Genomic DNA, 21,167 nt, shown 5'->3' on the forward strand with positions numbered 1-21,167 from the left:
CGAGCCCACGAGGTGTCGGAACGCTTAGTGGCATGCAAGAGATGCGAGGACTTTTTAGAATGGTCAAGAAGTGAGGTTCACTGGTTCCAACAGAAAGTCGATTGTGAAACCTGGCACGACAGTTTATGTGGCTTGTTTCCCACGTACGACTATCGGCTGTTTAAATGGCGCATATTGTAATGGACACGCAGCTGAGCACATTCACGTGCAATTCGCAGTACATGTGTGCTGATCACGGCACAGCGTGTATTCATACAGGATAGTTCGCTTCTGCAGTGTGTCCATTTCTACCATTTCCTGAATAAAAATGTGCAACACGCACTTCAACATGTGCAAGGCTTCCCGGGGTCTTTTCTGGGCATTGCAGGCTTTTAGGGCTAGGGTTGCAAAGACCATTCTGCAGCGCAAGTGACTTGCAATATTTGTGAGCAAATATTAAGCCAACTTTTATGCAGCGACATGGTCTTGAAGAAGCAAATTGGTAAGTTCTGGCTGTTCACGATACAGTGAAACCTCGTTAAACCATAGTTGGCCAGACCTCAGAAAAAGTACTTACTAAACGGTAGTACTGCTAAACCGAAATAACATGAGATCGCCCACTTACCTGTCAGAAATGGAACTCAGAAAGAGTGCGGTGAAAGGGGAAAAATACATGCAGTATTTACTCACTTAGCTCGACAAAAGTGTCATTTTCGTTTAATACCGCGGCGGCCTAACAGCGACGACCGCAGCCTCAAACTTACTGAAGCTGCGAGCCAGCTTTTCGGCCGGCCCTCTCTTCTTCGCAAAACAATCGCATGGCACATTCCTCGTTGGCGTTGCATATTCTTCGTGCACGTGCGCGGTAGCATTGCAGAAGTCACTGGCGCCTTTTTCATTGCGGGGCGCTGTTCTCGTCGCGACGATTGCATTCATGAGAATGACGTGTAACGCGCAGCTTCTGCCACTATCGGGCCTGAGTTGCTCATGCTGTCGCTTTCCGTGTGTCCTTATCACGGTCGCTAGGCGACACTTCGGCAGCAACAGAGGCAACGATAGTGAAAAGTCGAACCTTGTAGCCAACATCTCTTTGCGGTCACAGCAGCGCTGCTGAGCAACTTCGCATTTCAAATGCCACACACCGTAGTCAACAGTAAACCCATGTCGCGTGCCAGCGCCGACTTCCTCATGTCACGTTCGATATCACGAACGATGTCTCATTTTTCTTCTATGCTGAGCACCCAGCGTCTTTTTTTTTTACCCGAGCTTCGGCAATAATGCGAGTCCTTGCTTGCACGACGCCACAACGCTCTCTGGCACAGTGCTGAAATGATGTTGATGTGACTTCACGCACAAACGCACAAGGCGCTTGGAGGCCGTTCTGATTGGAGGCCGTGCGACGAAAAGTGGGGACACTACGTGTTAACCGATATGTACGCAGTAAGCTGGTACGGTTTATGCGGATACAAAACACATTATGTTCAATGGCCGCTGAGTCGGGGATTTGACTTTACTACTTTTAAAATGGAACTACTGTTTAAGCGGGTACGGTTTAACCAGGTTTTACTGTACTGGGAAATTAAGAGAGATGTGCAGAGATCTCAGATAAGCTTCAGATAGTCATATTTTCTATTTCAAATTATAAATATATTGAACTATTTTGCGATTCCCTTCAAGTTTGGTATATCCGGGATCACCTGTATTAATCCTTTGTGGATGAATGCTGCTTACAGGCAGCACAACAGAGAAATATGTTTTTTCTTGCTAACTTTTTGGTTTTAAGTACAGAGTTTCTGGCTAAATATCTTTGGCCAACACTGAATGACAGGTATCAAGTATCATTTGTTGGATTAGAGCAGGAGCAGACGACGAGGAAGAAGTTTAACGCATGACTCACTTTCTTTGAAAGCACGATCAAAGGGGAAAGACCGATGCAAGATCTCTGGGTACACTCGTGTCACACATGTAATGTAAAGCAAATGCAGTGTGCACCTCTTTTGCACATCCACCGAGAAAAGTCTGTGTACAAGTTCCACACAAAGCCACATGTGGCTTGGTGTGAAACTTGCTTCCAGTACTCTACCTGGTATTGCCCACCTATTGCTGCCAATGTTTCTTCAAAATATTTTCCTTTCATTGAATATCCTTATTCTCTGTATATTTAGCACATTTCGATGAAAGAAATTTATTTCTGCTATTTTTATGACTTGATCTTGAAGTGTTAACATGATTTAATAAAGAAATTGAATTGAATTGAATTTTCCTGGCTGTTTTAGTCCGAGACGAAGGGTACCCGTTTTTATTGGTTCTTGTGTACCTTTGCTTGGTACTTCTTACCCCTACCCAACCATAGGGGCTCATCATTTCCCCCAGCCATCTTGGGACCTGCAAATAATACTGATATTCTTTTTGCCACCGTGGCTGAGACATTTTTCTACTAACTGGAAGAGTGTGATGCTATCTCTTGTATAACCGAACATTTCATTGCAAAGCTGACAATAGTGTTTAGAGGGAATCTAAAGGAAAACATTAAGTTGAGTTAATCTGATGGATTATCTGTCTAAAAGTGTATCATGGTTTTCTGGGTGCCAATGTACTACTTTGTGTTGCATAGAAAACTGCCACCAAATGTTATGCTTCTGCTCTTCAGTTTGTGGTCTCAGTTTTGGCGGGGTCAATTCAATGTAATCTTCGTGTCACCACCTCTGCCACTATTTCCGAATCAGCCACTCCTCTCTCAAATCGCATTGGTGGCGTTCCTTGAACCACCTGCCTCCCACTTATCCATCTCCCGGTTAGTGCTGCCTGGTGCCCTGACATCACATCACGCGTTAGACGAGAGAGGTACTTTAGTCCTGGACAGGTGGCACCACTCTGATTTTCCATTTTTCATCATTTTCACGCTTGCAAAAGTGTTGTTCTCGCTGCAAATGACGAATTTGTTATTACAAAAGTTTAATGTTTCAATCTAGAGACTTAACCCGCCGTGGTTGCTCAGTGGCTATGGTGTTGGGCTGCTGAGCACGAGGTCGCGGGATCGAATCCCGGCCACGGCGGCCGCATTTCGATGGGGGCGAAATGCGAAAACACCCGTGTGCTTAGATTTAGGTGCACGTTAAAGAACCCCAGGTGGTCAAAATTTCCGGAGTCCTCCACTACGGCGTGCCTCATAATCAGAAAGTGGTTTTGGCATGTAAAACCCCAAATATTATTATTATTAATCTGGCGACTTAATATTTTCCTTTAGTGTCCCTTTAGGGCCACGGCATCCTCACAGATAACAGGGAGGGTAGCTGTAATGTAAATGCTTTTTGCTCACATTTCATTGAGGAGGAGCCCTTACTTTACTACTGAGTAGCTGCATTGTGCCTGCCTGCTGGGCATGAGGTTGAACTGGGAGGTGGGGCTAGTAAACTGCATCAGCGCAGCTTTTTTCCCACTTTCCACGCCACAACTGTTCTGTGTAAAACACACTGTACTGTTGGTGGTGAAAATAAACTTCAACTTCAACTGGAGATGTGCTTCCCTTCTTGATTCATGATGCCAGGCTTCGACAACCCAGGCAGCAGCGGCAACAGCCCCGGCAAATGGTAGTGGCCAGCCTGCGTTGCCCTCAACTCGACCGGAGGACAAGCGGCTTAGCAACATTTCGGAAAACAGTGAAGACAGTGTGGACTGCCCGGCCTACTCATGTTCGCCACCAGCCTCTGACGTGCTTCTGCTCTACCCACATCAGGGTCCGGGTAGTCCCAAGGACTCTTTGGGCTCTAAGGTGGGTAGCACACATGCCTCTACTGTTCAGTTATTTATATAGTTCAGTGTTGTCTTGCATTGTCAAAAGAAAAAAGAAAAGAAAGAATTATGCAGATTGCATGCACTGTAGGAATCCAAGTAAGCGAAGCTTTCTGTGCAGTTTGCATTGATTGACAATAATTGGTGGTGATGTACATGGTGAATGTACAAGTTCATCAGCATTTAGAGCAATACTTGCATCCACTACTTTTTTGTCCACATAGTACAAAGAACATGCAGTGAGAAGTGTTTGCTTGAGCACATGTGCACCCGCCATCTCCTGTCACAGTATGAGCACCGATACACCTAATAAGTGCACTGGCAGGCCATCAAAGCTATTTCGTATGTGCCTGTGACGATTTGAGCCCTTGAGGGCAATTAAAAGGCATGCATTCATTTTTTTGGACTGCTCAATTTTTCAGACGTTTTTGCAACCCCTAGGGAGTCAGAAAAATCAGACATTGACTGTACATCTACTTCAGTGTATCTAATCATTTATTCTTATTATAAGTATTTATGAAAGCCCATCTGCATTCATGAATAAACAATGCATGTTAACCTATGAAAAATATTTTATGGTCACTAAAAAAAATTTGATAAATTTTTTTCGAAATAGGCAGTCTGAAGATTTTATATCTGCAATAAAAAAATTCGACCCACAAACAGTTAGGGTACGCCATGGCACATGTTTACTATTCCTGGAAAAAAGAAAGAAAAAGGAATGAAGAAAAACAAGTAGTGCAGATCGCTCGAGGTTGCGGGTTCTATCGCGACCGCAGCAGCAGCTATATTTTGTTAAAGGCAAAATGCAAAAACGCTCGTGCAAGATTTAGGTTGCCGTTAGGGAATCCCAGATGGTCAAAATTAGAACAGACTCCCCCACTACCGTATGCCTCATGATCAGATTGTGGACTTGGCACGTAAAGCACCATAATTTAATTAAAGTTTAACACTTCTGCCACGATGCAGTGCACCGTCTGAGGCAACAACAATGCTTGACCTTCTTGCAGGCTATTATACGGTGTCCCGTGACAACTGCCTCTTTCCACTTTTGATATGCTTCACTGCGATACTTTGTGAATGCTTCACCACTGCCTAACACTGCTGTATTGAGGCGAAGCTGACTTTCGAAAACCGGCATTATGTAATGCATCGTGCGCTCTGAGCTTTGAAGCCATTGGCGAGGATTACAAAGGTGCAGTCGGTGCCATTGCTAACACGCACAAAATGAAAAATACACCGAACAACAAGAAGCTTCGTAGTGAACGTCGAAGTAGCTAGACCTAGCTTTGCCGTGGTGGTGGCTACGGCTGCCAGCATATCTGCGTGCGAGATAATCAAAATGGCAGCGGTGGTGGCCTCGATCAATGTCGTTTCAGATCTGCGGTCCTGGCAAAAAGTCCGGAAAATCAGGCAGAGATGGGGTTTTTGCATTCCAAAATTTCACATGTTCTCATATACAGTTGAACGGGGTGGGCTCGGTGGCTGTGCTCCCGCACAAGTCACTAATCCTCTTGTATTCATCATGCAGGTGTTTGCCGTTGCTGCCAACGCGCTCTTCGCTGCTCATCTCGCCCCTTTCCCCCGCCACTGTCTCGACTACAGCACCCAGCTGCTGTGATAACGGCATCTTATTCCTGCTTCCGCCCAACATCAACGCCTCACCCTGTTCGACAACGCCACTACCCAGTTTTCTATTCCTGGATGCCCAATGGAAAGCCGCATCACCACTGCCATCACCCGCCGATATAAAAGTGCTGCAACCACCTTCGCCGCTCTGTGGGCTCGGTGGCTGTGCTCCCGCTCAAGTCACTAATCCTCTTGTATTCATCATGCAGGTGTTTGCCGTCGCTGCCAACGCGCTCTTCGCTGCTCATCTCGCCCTTTCCCCCGCCACTGTCTCGACTACAGCACCCAGCTGCTGTGATAACGGCATCTTATTCCTGCTTCCGCCCAACATCAACGCCTCACCCTGTCCGACAACGCCACTACCCGGTTTTCTATTCCTGGTTGCCCAATGGAAAGCCGCATCACCACTGCCATCACCCGCCAATATAAAAGTGCTGCAACCACCTTCGCCGCTCTGTGGGCTCGGTGGCTGTGCTCCTGCACAAGTCACTAATCCTCTTGTATTCATCATGCAGGTTGGTAACAAGTATTCCCTGTTTGCAAAAAAAACTAGCAACTATTTCTTAGTGCAGCTGCCGAGCCCGCAGTGCTGCGTTTTTCTTGTAGCTGATTGCGGCAATGTTTTGCGTGCCTTGCTGCTCTTGGCAGGTGATATCGAATCTAACCCCGGCCCTAACACTATCGACCATGTGCTCGCTGAACTAAAAAATGTATCCGCCGGTCAAACCAAGCTCATTTTCGAAATACAAGACCTCAAAACTAAGATCAATTCCACTGAAGTTGCGATAGCTGGCTTGACTAAGCGAATGACCAATCTGGAGGCCCATTTCCAAGCTTTTTCAGATCTTCAAACCGATTTCGAAGCAATGAAATCTGAGAGTGCTGGGTTTGCTCAACATTTAGACATTCTAGATGCGCGAATTGAGGATGCAGAAAATCACTCGCGCCGCAATAATCTTATATTCTATGGCATTCCCGATACTAACCCATCCGAAAATTTTGCAGGCTCTAAGGAAACAGTCATCAACCATTGCTGTCAGAACTTGAGTATAACAATTAACCCTGCTTCTTATGATATGACTAATAAAAATCGGGCCCATTGGTTAACAATTAACCCTGAGAACATTGAATGCGCCCATCGCCTTGGGCGTTACAAACCTAACCACACTTGTCCAATCATCGTCAAGTTTACTTCATCTAAGATTAAAGACACCATATTATCGAATGGTCATAAGTTTAAGGAAACTAACTTCAGCGTCGGCGAGGACTTTTCCCTCAAAATACGAAATGCGCGAAAGCATCTAGTTGCGTTCGCTAAAGAAAAGAGAACAAAGTTTGCTTTGAATTTTAAGACACTGCATATTGGTCTCAAGCGCTACATGTTCGATGAAACCACGCAAACAGTCAAGGAAATAGCAACTCGGCCCTCACAATCAGATTAGCAATCACCTCGTCGTGAACCCTCTGGGAACCGCGCCAAGAACACTTCTTTATCTAACCTCTTGCTCTCCGTTATATACACTAACATTCGTAGTTTTATTCCTAAGCGTGAAATTATTTCTAGCCTTGTTTCGTCATCATGCAGCAACCTGCTTATACTAACTGAGACTTGGCTGAACGGTGGCATGACAGACAACGAAATTCTGACTGATCTACCAAACTTTCAAGTTTTTCGGAAAGACCATAAAGATTCACGAGGAGGGGGCGTACTTATTGCCGTCAGCCAAGATTTATCATGTTCCCTAATACAAGATTCATCTGACCTCGAAATGTTGTGGCTAATCTTTCACGCAGCACCTAACACAGTTTTACTAGGCGTTTGTCATAGGCCGCCACATAGTAGCCAGGATTTTTCCTGTCAGCTTAATAACGTACTAAGTCAACTGTCCGCAAAGCATCCGAATTCACACATCTTCCTCTTCGGCGATTTTAATTTTCTGAATATTGACTGGCATACCAAGCCCGCACCTATAGCTAACAATGGAGAAACACGGGAATTCCTAGATTTTTGCAATAACCTCAACCTTACTCAGGTAATACTTGAACCTACCCGCGTAACACAGAACTGTGCAAATATTTTAGATCTCTTATTAACCAATCTCACCCAGACAGCGTTCAGCTCATTACATACCTACCTGAAATAAGCGACCACAAAGTAATTCACGCTAACCTTCTCCTTACGCCAAACCGGCGCCGCAAATACCATAAAACCATCTGTCTTTATAACAAAGGAAATTATAACGCCATAAATAATGAACTTAATGCGTTTTTTCAAGTCTTCTCGTCACATTTTTATTCCCGCAGTGTTCAAGAAAATTGGCTACTTTTCAAAGACAAACTCGAAAGTCTAACTAATAGATTCATCCCCCAAATTAATTTTCACTCTAATTCACAAAAGCCATGGTTTACTAAAACACTGAAACGTTTGGAGAACAAAAAGAAGCGTCTTTACCGTTCAGCCAGGTCTCAGGGGACGCATAGCGCATGGGTGAAATATCATGAAGCTGAACGATCATATCTCGCCGCTATTTCTGATGCCAAGCATACCTTCTTTCACTCGGACTTGCCGAATATGCCAACTAGTAACCCCAGAAAGTTCTGGCAAGTTATCAATCCGCATCACGCACCAGAAATAACCCTCACAGATGAGTCAGGCACAGTCTTCACTGATGCTGAGTGCGCTACTATGTTTAACTCTGCCTTCTCATCCGTATTTACGAAAGAAACTGAAATACCGCCATCATATTCAGCACCACCCTCAGTGATAAATTATGCTATGCCACCAGTTGTCTTCACGTCATCTGGCATTTCGTCCCTAATTGAAACCATGAAAATTTCATCTGCATCCGGTATCGACAATATTAACCCAAAGTTTTTGAAGAATAACAAGGATATTTGTGCGCAATTTTTATGCTTACTTTTTTCACAGTCACTGTTAACAGGTCAACTACCCTGGAGTGGAAAAGCGGTAAGGTCGTTCCAGTCTTCAAATCGGGTAAAAAAAATTCACCCCTTAACTACCGTCCCATTTCCCTTACCAGCGTACCCTGCAAACTCATGGAACACGTCATCTACTCCAATGTCATGAGCTTTCTCGATTGTCACAGCTTTTTTCATTCTGCGCAACACGGTTTTCGAAAAGGCTTCTCATGCGAAACACAGCTGGCCATTTTTATTCATGATTTGCAGGCTAATCTTGACTCTAACGTACAGACCGATGCTATTTTTCTAGACTATGCAAAAGCGTCTGACAAGTTTCCTCACAAACGCCTACTACTAAAACTTTCATATTTAAACCTTCCCTCTAATATCTTTAAATGGATAGAAGAATTCTTGACTAACCGCTCACAGTACGTCACCGTTAACAACCACAACTCCAGTCCTATCCCAGTAACGTCAGGTGTCCCACAAGGGTCTGTCCTCGGTCCGCTTCTGTTTCTGATTTATATTAACGATTTACCAACGCATGTCTCTAGTAATATTCGCATGTTCGCCGATGATTGTGTAATTTATCGCAAGGTTAATAACGCTTCTGACCAAACATCTCTTCAAGACGACCTTAACCGCATTCAGGAATGGTGTGCCAATTGGTTAATGGAACTCAACCCTCAAAAATGCAATATCTTGTCCTTCACGCGTTGCCGTAACCCACTTCATTTCCCATACGTCATAGCTAACGTCCCTGTACAACCGGTCCTATCATACAAGTACTTAGGCATTACCTTGTGTGGCGACTTGTCCTGGAGTACACACGTTACGAACATCATTTCATCCGCTAATAAAACACTTGGATTTTTAAGACGTCATCTCCACCAAGCCCCTAAACATGTGATATTATTAGCGTACAAATCCCTTGTCAGACCAAAATTAGAATATGCCTCACCCATTTGGAACCCGCACCAAGCTTACCTTATAAGTGCACTCGAATCAGTCCAAAACAGAGCAGCCAGATTCATCCATTCATCATATTCTTACGACATCAGTGTGTCAGCTTTGAAAGCTGAATCTTACTTATTGCCCTTATCACTTCTTCGCTGCATTGCCAGCCTTTGCTTGTTTCATAAATTTTTCCATAGTTCACTAGGTCGCGCACCCTACATCGTCCCTCCAGCCCGCATATCTCATCGCACTCGTCATCCGCTTAAAGTTTCCCGACCTCGTGCCCGAACTACCACTTTTGCCGCATCATTTTTCTCCCGTACTGCAGCAGACTGGAACGACCTACCCAACGACATCGCAGCCATCACGTGCTCATCCAACTTTGCCAATAATGTTACCAGTCATGTTTCGTTGTGTTAACACTCGCTCACCAAAATATATGTACCCACCCCTTATGTAATACCCCTCGTGGGTCTTTAAGGTAATAAAATGAAATGAAATGAAACCCGGCTATATCAAACTCGCAAAAAATGCCTATCAGTTCGATATATAGCATAATTCAATATAAGCCTGCTAAAGAATTGGATGCCATAAAAGCTCATACCATTTATAAAATCACTTTATTGATGAAACTAGCTTAGTGTGCATGAAATAGTCCTGTATTTTCTTCTGCTTGGGCAATTTCGCTGCCTGCAACGCACGCACTCACCACATTGTCTAAGGAGTCGAGCAGCTGAGGCCGCAGTCTTCCACATTCTCGCAGAAGGACCAGACTAGTGTGAGTGCATCAATCACCTTGGAAGATGTGGGCAAAGGACCGCCATTGCTTTCCTCATTGTGCCCACTTTCACATGTGCTCAGTACGATGTTGGCAATGTCGTTTTCAGGCTCTCCCATGGTCGCAACACCATCACCTGCACTCACAAACTCGCCGACCATTGATTTGTCAACAGCTTCTGGAAATTCTGACAGCTTGCTCCAAACTTCAGCAACACCAGCAACGGCTTCGTCGCATTCATCAGAATTTACAGCCATCTATGAGCACGCGCAAGCCGGCATGTCTGAAGCAATTTTGGATGAGCCATTTGTACACGGCCGGGTCGCGAGTTTGGCTGCTTTAGCTATAACCTCCCCCTTATACTTAGGGATAGGGCTGTAAGTGCTCCTTGGACATCGATTTCTCACTGTGTTCGACCCGATTTACGATTTCGAGCTTCACGACGAAAGGCAAATTCTGCCGCTTCATCACGGCAACACTGCGGGAGAAGGCTCACAAGGCGGAAACACAATGAACTAGAAATGCAGCAAGACACCTCGCACTTGCACCATCTTGCACGACTAGGGCACAAGAGCCTCTCTGATTGGCTGTCTGAGCAAGTGCTGCGGGTGGGTCAGGATCATATTTTGCAGGGGGTTTCATGGTTTTATGATTTCAACATAAATGAAATCTCACTGCCAGCGCAAAGGAATACAGAGACAAAAAAATGGAAACTTCTGTGGACACAGATGGTCAAATGGTTGACTTACAAGCTGCTGCTTGCGAATGCACCTTTTCTTTCAAATCGCACGATGCCGAACAAAGAGAAGCGGAATGGCATTGTGTTCTGTATAAACTAAACTGCTAGTGCGATAAAATATTATTGCTCCCAGCGTGCTTATTCTTTTGGTCTGAATGAAAGCTTGTGAAGATGAGCCAACAGGATGGTGGCAAGGAAATAGAGAATGGAGTGAGCTCATGGTAACGCGGTTAGTTGCACTAGAGCGACAGAGGGGAGGAAGGGGAGGGGTACAGGTTGGCACATGTCTCCTTTTCTAGTGCGGCCATGGCGACACTATCAGACGCAGGGGCAGAGTGGATGCGAAAGTGTGGCTGGCTTTGATTCGTTCCACCGATGTCAACATGCATGAAATTGTATCTTTTCTCATCGACTCTCAAATTCAACAAAATTAATTTATCATTCCAGTTTGCTTTTTCTGTTTGCCAAATAATTTGGGAAAACCTGCCATCACCGGCAGCTGTACTTATTTAGCTAAGAGGTAAAGTTTCAATATAATTAAGGAAATTGCCAATTTTACCAACTTTGTTATATTGAGGTTTAACTGTATTTGTAATCATAATGTAGGCTTGTATCATCGGGAAGACATCAGGAACCCTGAGAAATTGTGCCATGTGAATCAGAGCTGTGTGTCAACACACACCACCTGTATAACGGTTGACTTGAACATTGTTTAGGGCTTGTGCATCTCCTTGCCTGTAGGTGCCAGTTTAAGTTGCCAGCCACAAAACAGCACACAGAAGAAAACAAAGTATTCTCACACTGAGAAAGCATTGATAGGTGAAGTTTGACGAGTGAAACTGTGGGTCTCCTGCCCTATCTGGTTGCGGCAGATTCAATTCCCGTCTTGTGCTGCTCATTCCTAGGGGAGCGAGGCGCAGCGCAAGCGCCAGTACCGGGTGGGGCTGAACCTGTTCAATAAGCGGCCTGAGAAGGGCATCCGTTATCTGGTGGAGCGTGGCTTCCTGGACCCCTGCCCTCGAGCTGTAGCCAGATTCCTCATCTCACGCAAAGGCCTGAGCAAGATGCGCATTGGCGAGTACCTGGGTGACCTGCAGGGTCCGTTCAATGCCCGTGTGCTTGAGTGCTTTGTCGAAGAGCTGGATTTCGCCGGAATGCAGGTGAGTGTTTTTTCCACCGTCTGGTATGTAATTCAAACATTCGAGGTGTGTAGTGGAAGATTTTAATAAAACTTTTGTTCCAAGTGCTCATGCATTATGGGTAACTGACCACAAGTCCTACATTCTTTGTACAAACTGTATACTTGAGGATTAAACCACTTATTTCTTTTTAAGAGGTAAATAAATTTAGACACTATTATAAAAACGAAAACGAGGGTGGCTTGCATGCCTGCCTTGTTAAAGCTCTATTATCAAAATTTCAAGCTTTGACAGATTCTGCATTGCTGCTTGTGCTGAGCGATTTAGTACCTGAGACACTCTTGAGGTCTGTCGCACAATTAAATAGACATCATATTTAATCGCTTTTTTAAAATTAAATCGGAAGCAATTAAAAAATATTCATCCCAGATTTCCAGATTTCAATGGTTTAATTGATGTCACCAGTCTTCAAGAAAATCAATGCTGATTGGTACGAAATTGTTGTACTGTCATGAATGAGGGAAAAGGCCGTTGAAGTATGTTGAGAGTTTCACGAGTTTCTGTCGCAGTCCAGGATGCAGCATGGATGTAATCAACTGTGTGATCTTCTATCTTCATCGCTGTGCTTAGGTATAAAAACCCTCGGGGGCTTTTAGCAGAAATGACCTTGTGGAGATGGTCGCTCTTTCCACGTACGTGTAGATGCTGATTTGTGTGCCCAAATGTGCTATTTCAGCAAATTATGGATTTTTCATGAGTGATAACTAGCATGAAAAGCCATTGTATCACTTGGCTTATTGTCTTGGCAAGATATACAGTATTATATGGAAATACAGGTTTCCTTTATATTTTGTTCTTTAGGTTTTAAGTTTGTGTGTATGCAAGGTCAGCATTGCTTTTACGCTGTGATCTACTTATGCAAGTTTTAATAGTTTTCTATGAGTTAAAGTAAAGGAATTGTCTGTACTGACTTTTGCTACAGGTGGACCTAGCCCTCCGGCGTTTCCAGAGCCACTTCCTGTTACCAGGGGAGGCCCAGAAGATTGAGCGGTTAGTCGAGGTGTTCAGCCAGCGGTACGCACGCTGCAACCCGGATGTTGTGGCCAAGCTGGCCAGTCCCGATACTCTCTTTGTCCTGGCCTTCTCAGTGGTGCTACTGAACACTGACTTGCACACGCCCTCAGTGAAAGCCGACAAGCGTATGAAGCTGGAAGACTACGTCCGTAACCTGCGAGGGGTGGACGAAGGTCGGGACCTGGACCGGGACATGCTGACGGGCATCTATGAGCGCATCAAGGTGCACCCATTCCGGCCTGGTTCCGATCATGTCAGCCAGGTGCTCAAGGTGCAGCAGTCCATTGTTGGAAAGCGACCGGTAGGTTGTTCCTTCATAGCGGTTTCCAAACTCCCCTTTGTGCTCTGGGTATGCTTGGGTACTTTCTTTCTTTGGGGACTGATGTGCCACACCAGTTAGTGACAAGCTAAAGCTTGTCATCATCCATAGCCGACTAAGTTGGACTTGAAATGTTTGATCTGACAGAAAAAATGTACAGGTCCCATGCACTATGGAAATCTATGCCATGGGAAGCATTTTGCAGGTAGCTTGCTATCTAACTTTGTTTTGTTGTTCGACCCACATGATAGTGTAATGCAAGCAGTTGGGTGTGATGACAGTAGCAAGGCAATGACTGTAATGGCATAGCAACTGATTTATTGTACTCCATCTAAGAAACGTCACAGCCTGTTCCTTTATAACCAAGGCTCATCTCGAAGGCAACACAATGCAACAACACATTGAATCTTAAAGATTAACTGCCACAAGGGATGGTCTGTAGTAAGTGGCCAATCCCGAAGGGGATGCAGTGTCACATAGTGTCTCAAAAGTGTTAGCTGCCACAAGAGAAGAATGGAGGAAATGCGTGCTCTTGCTTTCTTAAGCAACTTGTTGTTGTGCGTTGTGATGCGCGTGAAGGATAGTCGTAACATTGACGGCTATTCTCAGGCCCTATTCTTGCGTTTGTGGCCTAATGGAAACTGCCACAGACACATGTGCTCTTGCATTTTTGGGCAAATTGTTCCTATGCTATGTGATGGACACTTCAGTCATCTCAAAGCCGTTGTCATTTGCATCAGAGAGCTGTGCATGCATCTGTTGCCTCTTAGATAAATCTTGGGACTCTCCTGCTAGGAGGCCATATTTCAATCCCACTATAGAACAGGTACTTTTTTAAGAAGCCAGATATGAGGTGCGACAGGAACAACCTGACTACTACAAAGTGCCTGATAAGAAGCAAGCAATACTTAATATTAAAGGCTCCCTCACCAGGTCGCGTTGCAAATTTTTGTTATACACTGGAAACTGTAGAATGTATAATTTTTCAAACCTGTTCATTATTGGAGCAGATAAAAGAAATTAACTGTCCTGTTATCATGCCACCAGAATTGGAGTGTCGCTGCCAATGGGAGACGCTCCCTCTCTCTGCCTCTAGCATTGGTCCCAAGCATTGTTCCTTCCCTGCCTTCTCCTGTACTGGGGCCAAGCGATGCACCACGTTGTAAGCCCCACCTCCTTTCTTGTGGCATTGCACCATCCTCATTGAATGATTAGTCATCGTGTGTCGAAACATGCACTGCGAAGAGGAATGCGTGCGTGTGACCGCTTAGGCTGAGAGCGCGCTGCCTCGAGAGTGAAGGAGCATGGCTTTTGCGCAGCGAGCAGTGTTGTAGTACCTACATTGCAGACATAGTTGTCAGTGCGTCATGTATGCACTAAGCTTGTTTATTAAAAATGGCCAAACCTGATGAGGAGCCTTTTGAAAGGTGCCATTTGAAAACACTGCTTATTTGGCTTTGCCTATAGTGTGTTCGAAGATCTTATTTTATTGCTGTGCTCTAAAGTGTCACTTATGGTAGTTAGTTTTGTTGTCCATAGGTGAAAAAACATTCGGCACATACCTTGCATTGTTCACCAATCACTCTCTGCATATTGAAACATGGAGCTTATTCGGAGATTAGCTAAGTTGTATGACTGAAGGGCTCTGTTCATTTGCTGTGTAACTTTCAAGGGTGACACATTTGTCAGCTATAGCATTGTCAGTTGGAGCCAGACATGTGCTACATGGTGTTTCATGGTTTGTGGACAGAGGGCAGGCACACATCCTGCCGTGTCCCTTTTGTTATTGGTTCGTTGGGGTTTTATTTGTTTGTGTGGACACATGCATGTGTGTGTGAGAGAGAGAGAGATTGTGTGAAGAAGTGAAAATTGTCTGGGGTTGGAAATTTTGACAAGAATTGCACTTAGGTTGTGAAGTGCTGCTTCAGTTCTTTGCCTATAAATTAGTATAGTCATTGTGCCCTCGAGTGTACATTTGAAAATTCATTGTATGGCAGACATGAAAAATGAAAAAGAAATTGCAGCTAGTTCATTACTTCAAGATTCTGCACCAGAATTTAGTTGGTATAGTCTTCAAGTGCCTTTTGCTTTAACACTTTTTTTTCTCTCCCTCAAAATGAAGAAGACCAATGAACAGAAGGGGACCACAGAGTCACTGACTGCATATGTGTGCAGTAATGGAAATCTCACAATGATTTTTTTTTTCTGTAAACTAGCATCTGAAGCGTAGCACATTCTCTTGGAAGAGAAAAGCTCAGAACATAGCCTCTTGACGCATGTGTTCACGTACAAAACACCTCTCATATATAAGCTGTTGTACTGTCTCCATGTCCAACAGTTCTAGCTGTGCTTCATCTGATGCATGCTTTGTGTGCAGAACTTGGCTCTTGCCCATCGTCGTCTGGTGTGCTACTGCCGCCTCTACGAGGTCTATGATGTTCACAAGAAAGAGCGCCCTGGTGTTCATCAGCGCGAAGTGTTCCTCTTCAATGACCTTCTGCTGGTGAGTTTGGCTGGCGTGCGCTTTTAGTTCAGTGATATCTCTTGCTAAAAAAAAAAAAAATTGGCAGCCATATGTAACTAGAGGTTTTTCACCAAATACAATTAATTCTAGAGTGTGATAGAGATGAAAAGCTTATTATTATTATTAATTGCTGCATATTTTTGGCTGTATAAAGAGGCTCGGTAACCACTGGTTGCTTCATTAATTAAAGTTGACTGATTATCTTTATTTTATCAGAAATGTTGAGGCTGTGTAATTCAATCTAGTGCTCAAAGCATGTCCAGCTTGCGTAACTGGTACACTAAGTGGACATGCTCAGTGTAACTACTAGGTACATGCTCTCGGTATGTTTACTAGGTGAACCTACTAGATGTGTGAAGGCTAGTTCTAGTTTCAAGAGCCTCTGCTGCACTGTTTTCAATAATGGCTTTAGCTTAAACATTAATCGAAGTAAAATGAGACACCCACCCAATCGTAGCAATTGCTACAAAGGAAACCCATACAGATTCCTCGAAAGAAAAGCCTCGCAGTTTAAAGGGACACTAAAGTAAAAAATTATTTCTTCTGCATCAGTAAATTGCCGTTCTACAACACCAAAAACACCACTCTTACAACAATAAGATGTTTGGTAAGCCAGAAAAAGCGCAAGAACGAAATACGGGTGACGACGCCTACGTAAGTTCTTGCACCTGGGGGCTGTGACGTCTTGGATTCTGATGGCATCTTCTAGGGCCTACTAATTATATATAGCGATACAGATTGACTGCATTGTGTTCTAAAGGAACGAAATATTCAACGTGGCAAGTTTCGGGAACCTTTATTCTGCCAACGTGGCCCAAATGCGGAAACATACTTTGGAATCCCTGACGTCACGCTGGCGTACTGGCGCTGGGGTTTCGGCGCGAAATTCAAAAACTGATACTTGGACCTTCATTTTCTCATCTAATAATCAAACAATTTTTTTGAAATGACTGCCTGCAGGGTTCTCAAGCAATACTTTATTAGTCTAAACTGATTTGTTGTTTCGCTTTAGTGTCCTTTTAAGAAAAATTCGACCTGGTCCGGGACCAGACCCGGGACCACCGCCTTTCCAGGCCAGCCGCTCTACCATCTGAGCTAACCAGGTGGCTAGCAGATTTCGGGGTGAAGTAGAATTTATCAACAACTCGAAGCAAAGGCAAGAGTTTGGTGTAATAGTTCTGCGGAGACCCGCAAAGCGGAGAGAAGTAACTAATCAAAGGAAAATTATTCATTTTCTCGACTCATTTTCCTTATCTTATCTTGAAAGCGATCTGCGATGGAGACAACAGCCTGCGCCTCTAGGCACACCGCACTGTGTTCTCGTCACATAGTTTGCGTCGAAGTGAGAGGCCGCACCAAGGTCAATTTCCTCGCTCCTGCTACCACACTTCTTCACCCCAGCGTTTAAAAGAGTTTCTGCGATCGTTGATTGAGACGTGTTCATGCTTGTCTGCGTGTGACACCATCCTTGTTAATTTAGTTAGTAATCGAATGTTTAAAAGTTTATACGGCTTAAAAAACTACTACCCTTACTTTTCGTATAGCTGTCTACTAAATTGATATCGTAATCGATGCTTTGCATTTTCTGTGAAACTGCGACTTTTTTTATTTATTGCAACTTTAATGCATTCGGAGTAAATCTTTGTTTTTCCAAATAAGAGAAAGTTGTATTTCTGTATGAAAGAATGAGGTGCCCGTTACAATCGAGGGCGGGTTTTTTTTTTCCCCTTTTTCTGGTCAGTTACAATCGAGGGCACGTTAGAATTGAGTAAATACGGTATCAACCCTTCAAGGGTCAATGACGTAAATATACTGCGCCGCAAACAAGTCCAAAAATGGTCAATGCCATATATTTACGGTGCCTTCTGTATGTTTAAAAAGCACGCCAATTTCCTAACTTTTTCTTTTCTGTCATGTGCTGCCACTATGTGGGAATACAGGGAATTTTTTTCGCGGGCCTCCCTCTCTTGGTTTTTGTTGCATGGTTTGTTTTAGAGCTAGTTTGCTCCCGCGCATCTATATACTACCACTCGCACATTGGCGCGCACGTGGGTGGGCGGCGGTTTAGGTCTTGTTCTACGGGCGGTTTCGGCTTCTTGCATAAAACTGATGGCTATCTCGTTGCGATAAAAGGGCGACCACCTGTCTCTCGCTTGTTTAGTGCTCACAGGGGTGCGCATAGGAAGAATGCTGCCATGCATGCGTTTCCGTTGCCCTTTTTTTTTTTTTTTTTTTGGACACTCGCAAAAACTAATTGCCTCTGGTTGGCGATAAGATGACGATTAGCGGATGTTTGTCGCATGTTTTGCTTTTTTGACGGGCACACAACCACACAGTTTTCTTGAGTGCGCGTACCTACACAGTTCTATTATGCTGTGGACGTACATATTAGTGTAAGAGCAGGAACATTAGAGTCTTGCGAAATATTCTCGTGTGCGCATTTTCAAAGCCTTGAACTATGTGTATAAGAATGCATCAAATTTTAATTCTTATAAGTTTATTTCCTTTTTTATTGTTCTTATCCATGAATGAAGAGTACATATATACCGACTGAAAATATTTTTTTCGAATTAAGTCCCTAAGAAGAATAGGAATCTGCAATAAAAAAAAATCGACCCTGGGCGGTCGCATATGGCGAGACAAATCGATCCTCAAAGGGTTAAAGAACTAGCCGTAACATTTAACATGACTGACGCAAGAACAGTAACAGAGTACAAGCACTAGACTGTACTAGGATGAATGCTTGTAGAGTTTGTCTCACCAACTTTGTTGCACCCATAATGTTCAGTATTTTAGTTATTTTTAAATTACAGCAGACATACAGTTCAAGCAGGAGAGCTGCCAAGAAGAAGTTTTGACCTTTAAGCTAGGGTTTTAAACGTGTAACAAGTGCACATACATTAATAGTATGGGATTTTATTTCTCGAGGACTGCTTTTAGAATGTCCTTGTGCAGCCGTAACAACATTGCAAACACGACGCTAATTCAAGCCTGGAACCATGTACATTTGAGCCTCAATATAACGAAGTTGAAGGGGTAGCAGAAATTACTTTGTTTTATTGATTACTTCATTATACTGGCTGTTGCCCTTTACTGCAGTATATGCCCAATGGTATGCGCAGCTTTAAACATGCAAAGAAAACTACGGCTCTGTGGCCTGCTGAACTGCTACGTGGCCGTCTATGCAATGAAAATTCAATAATACAACAGTAAAAGAATCTCCAGCATGTGCAACAAGCAACTTTTTAGCACCTGACATGAAAGCCGTTATGATAGCTTCCTTATGTTCCAACGTGATCGTCTTTCACTTCCACATTCCACTTGGCTCACTCCTATTGCCATGAAACTGGCGAAACGACGACGCAGTCGAAGGGAACAGCTAACACGCTATGATACAAACGAAGTCCGTCGTGTTCGAGCAGCATGTGGCACACAACACAGTGCGCTGACTATGTGTGCAGTTGTGGTGGTATTCTTGGGCAACCTCCATGACTTTCGGAGATTGTTTCACTTTCACGGAATTTTACAAACCCGTTAAAGTATGTGGCCGACAAAGCTTGGCACAACTCCAGAAATGTGGACGTACACGCAGACACATTTGGCCCTTGAAAGCGAAACTATCTGATCCGCCGCTTTCTCAGAGCCCTGTGGCTTGTAAGCACGCCAACTTGGCTTGGCCGGCTTATGCCAGTGTCACACAGTTTTGGTGGTCACGCCTAGCTGCATCAGTACAGTGCAATGCACCGCAGTGAGAGACAGAAGTGGAGGCACTAGTTTTTAGCACGCCGCGTGCAAGCGTCATCGCTATGTGGCACAGTGCAGCTCGGTATGGCCTTTGAGATGGCAATCTCAGAGGATGCACCTAGCTTCGCCAGCTACTTGCCACAGTGAGGGAGGTGTGATAAGAAAACTGCTGCTTGTGTGTGGCTGCCATGTGCATGGCTATATGCTGTGGTAATGGTGCATTCGATGCTGGAATTTTTAACTGCCGCGCTGAATGAATGCACAACCTGGCAGAAAGCGATATGCTCGGTGCGCAACAATCAGTATTTTTGGTTTCAGACACGAATCTAGTTTGTTATATCCATTGGCAGAACAATTTGACTTCGTTAAAACGAGGTTTTAAATACATGGACCTTTGGGGATTTAAAGCGGAATTTCATTTACTTCGTTATATCCCATTTCTTTATAATGAGGTTCAAGTGTACTATACTATAGTCACTCTGGGTAACCTGGGAATGCAATGTGGCCGCTGTTTGGGGTACCTGAAGTTTGGGTACCCCTATTTTAAAACTCGCCCACATCGTGATGCTTAGAGGTTTTCTATACGTCAAGGTCTAATGTCATTAACTGCCATGCTGGTATGCTTAAGATATTCTGGACATTTCCATCTATTTAAACTTTAACGTTTATGCTACTGTTTGAATCTGAAAACAATTTTCAACAAAATTGTGTTGATTTTTGCTCCAACTTAGCCTTGAGCCAGAGCACAATACAGCAGGGGGAATGTGCTACAGTGTGTGCTCTTTATACCTGTACAAACACTTACGCCAACTTTAACATATACCGTATTTACTCGCATAATGATTGCACTCGCTTGATGATCGCACCCTTGAATTTTGTTGTCAAAATTTGATTTTTTAAAAATTTCTCATGTAATGATCGCACCCTGAACTTGCTGCAGTGATATGTCACGTGCCAAGTCTAGCTAATAATTATTGCGCTTACCATCTGTCGAATGCTACGCGAACGACTCCTCAAGACAAACCAAGCAGTCTGCACGCACCAAACATTCTTAAGTAGATGTGCCATTTCATTACTTTCATCACATTCTGCACTTCCATGACAAAAAGAGGTACTGCCAAACTTGCCTTTATTATGTGTAGGCTTTATAAAGGTTGTGGTCAACAACAGCAAAAAAGGCACCTTTCAAGTCTTTCATCTGCACTCGTGGGCACGCAGCAAATCGCAAGCGGCAACGATAGTAGCCATGTTTAGACTGATACAAGTTGCAAGTGTATTCTATTCATACGCCGACGCTTGTAACACAGCTAAGATATTCGCTGACCCTTAGTGGAAACGCGCCGTATTAGGTTAGTAGTGAAGACAGATGCCACAGTTTCAGCAGCCTGCCGTCCATGTGTTTCTATGTCACTGGCAGCTAAACGCGCCCATCTGTTTCTGTCCCCTCAAAGTGGACATGGCTAGGTTATTGCTACAAACTTGCCAATATTAACAATATTATTCATTACTGATACGGAAGAAACTGTTTCAATGCACGTAATGTACTCGCGAAAAGAAAAAGAAATCGCGTT

General features: G+C 44.0%; 1 protein-coding gene across 3 annotated transcripts in view; it reads left to right on the plus strand.

Annotated features, from left to right (window-relative positions):
* siz (Brefeldin-resistant Arf-GEF family protein schizo) overlaps positions 1 to 21,167 on the plus strand; it is a 46,993-nt gene that overhangs the window by 14,169 nt on the left and 11,657 nt on the right. For 2 of the 3 annotated variants that reach the window (XM_075696952.1, XM_075696950.1), the window contains exons 4-7: positions 3,527 to 3,751; positions 11,702 to 11,956; positions 12,918 to 13,310; positions 15,706 to 15,831. In XM_075696952.1, coding sequence (XP_075553067.1) covers positions 3,527 to 3,751; positions 11,702 to 11,956; positions 12,918 to 13,310; positions 15,706 to 15,831 — 999 coding nt within the window. The remainder of the gene's footprint in view (positions 1 to 3,526; positions 3,752 to 11,701; positions 11,957 to 12,917; positions 13,311 to 15,705; positions 15,832 to 21,167) is intronic. The other variant, XM_075696951.1, reaches the window with a different exon arrangement.

This window comes from Dermacentor variabilis, chromosome 6 (genome assembly GCF_050947875.1).
Source record: "Dermacentor variabilis isolate Ectoservices chromosome 6, ASM5094787v1, whole genome shotgun sequence".
Classification (NCBI taxonomy): domain Eukaryota; kingdom Metazoa; phylum Arthropoda; class Arachnida; order Ixodida; family Ixodidae; genus Dermacentor; species Dermacentor variabilis.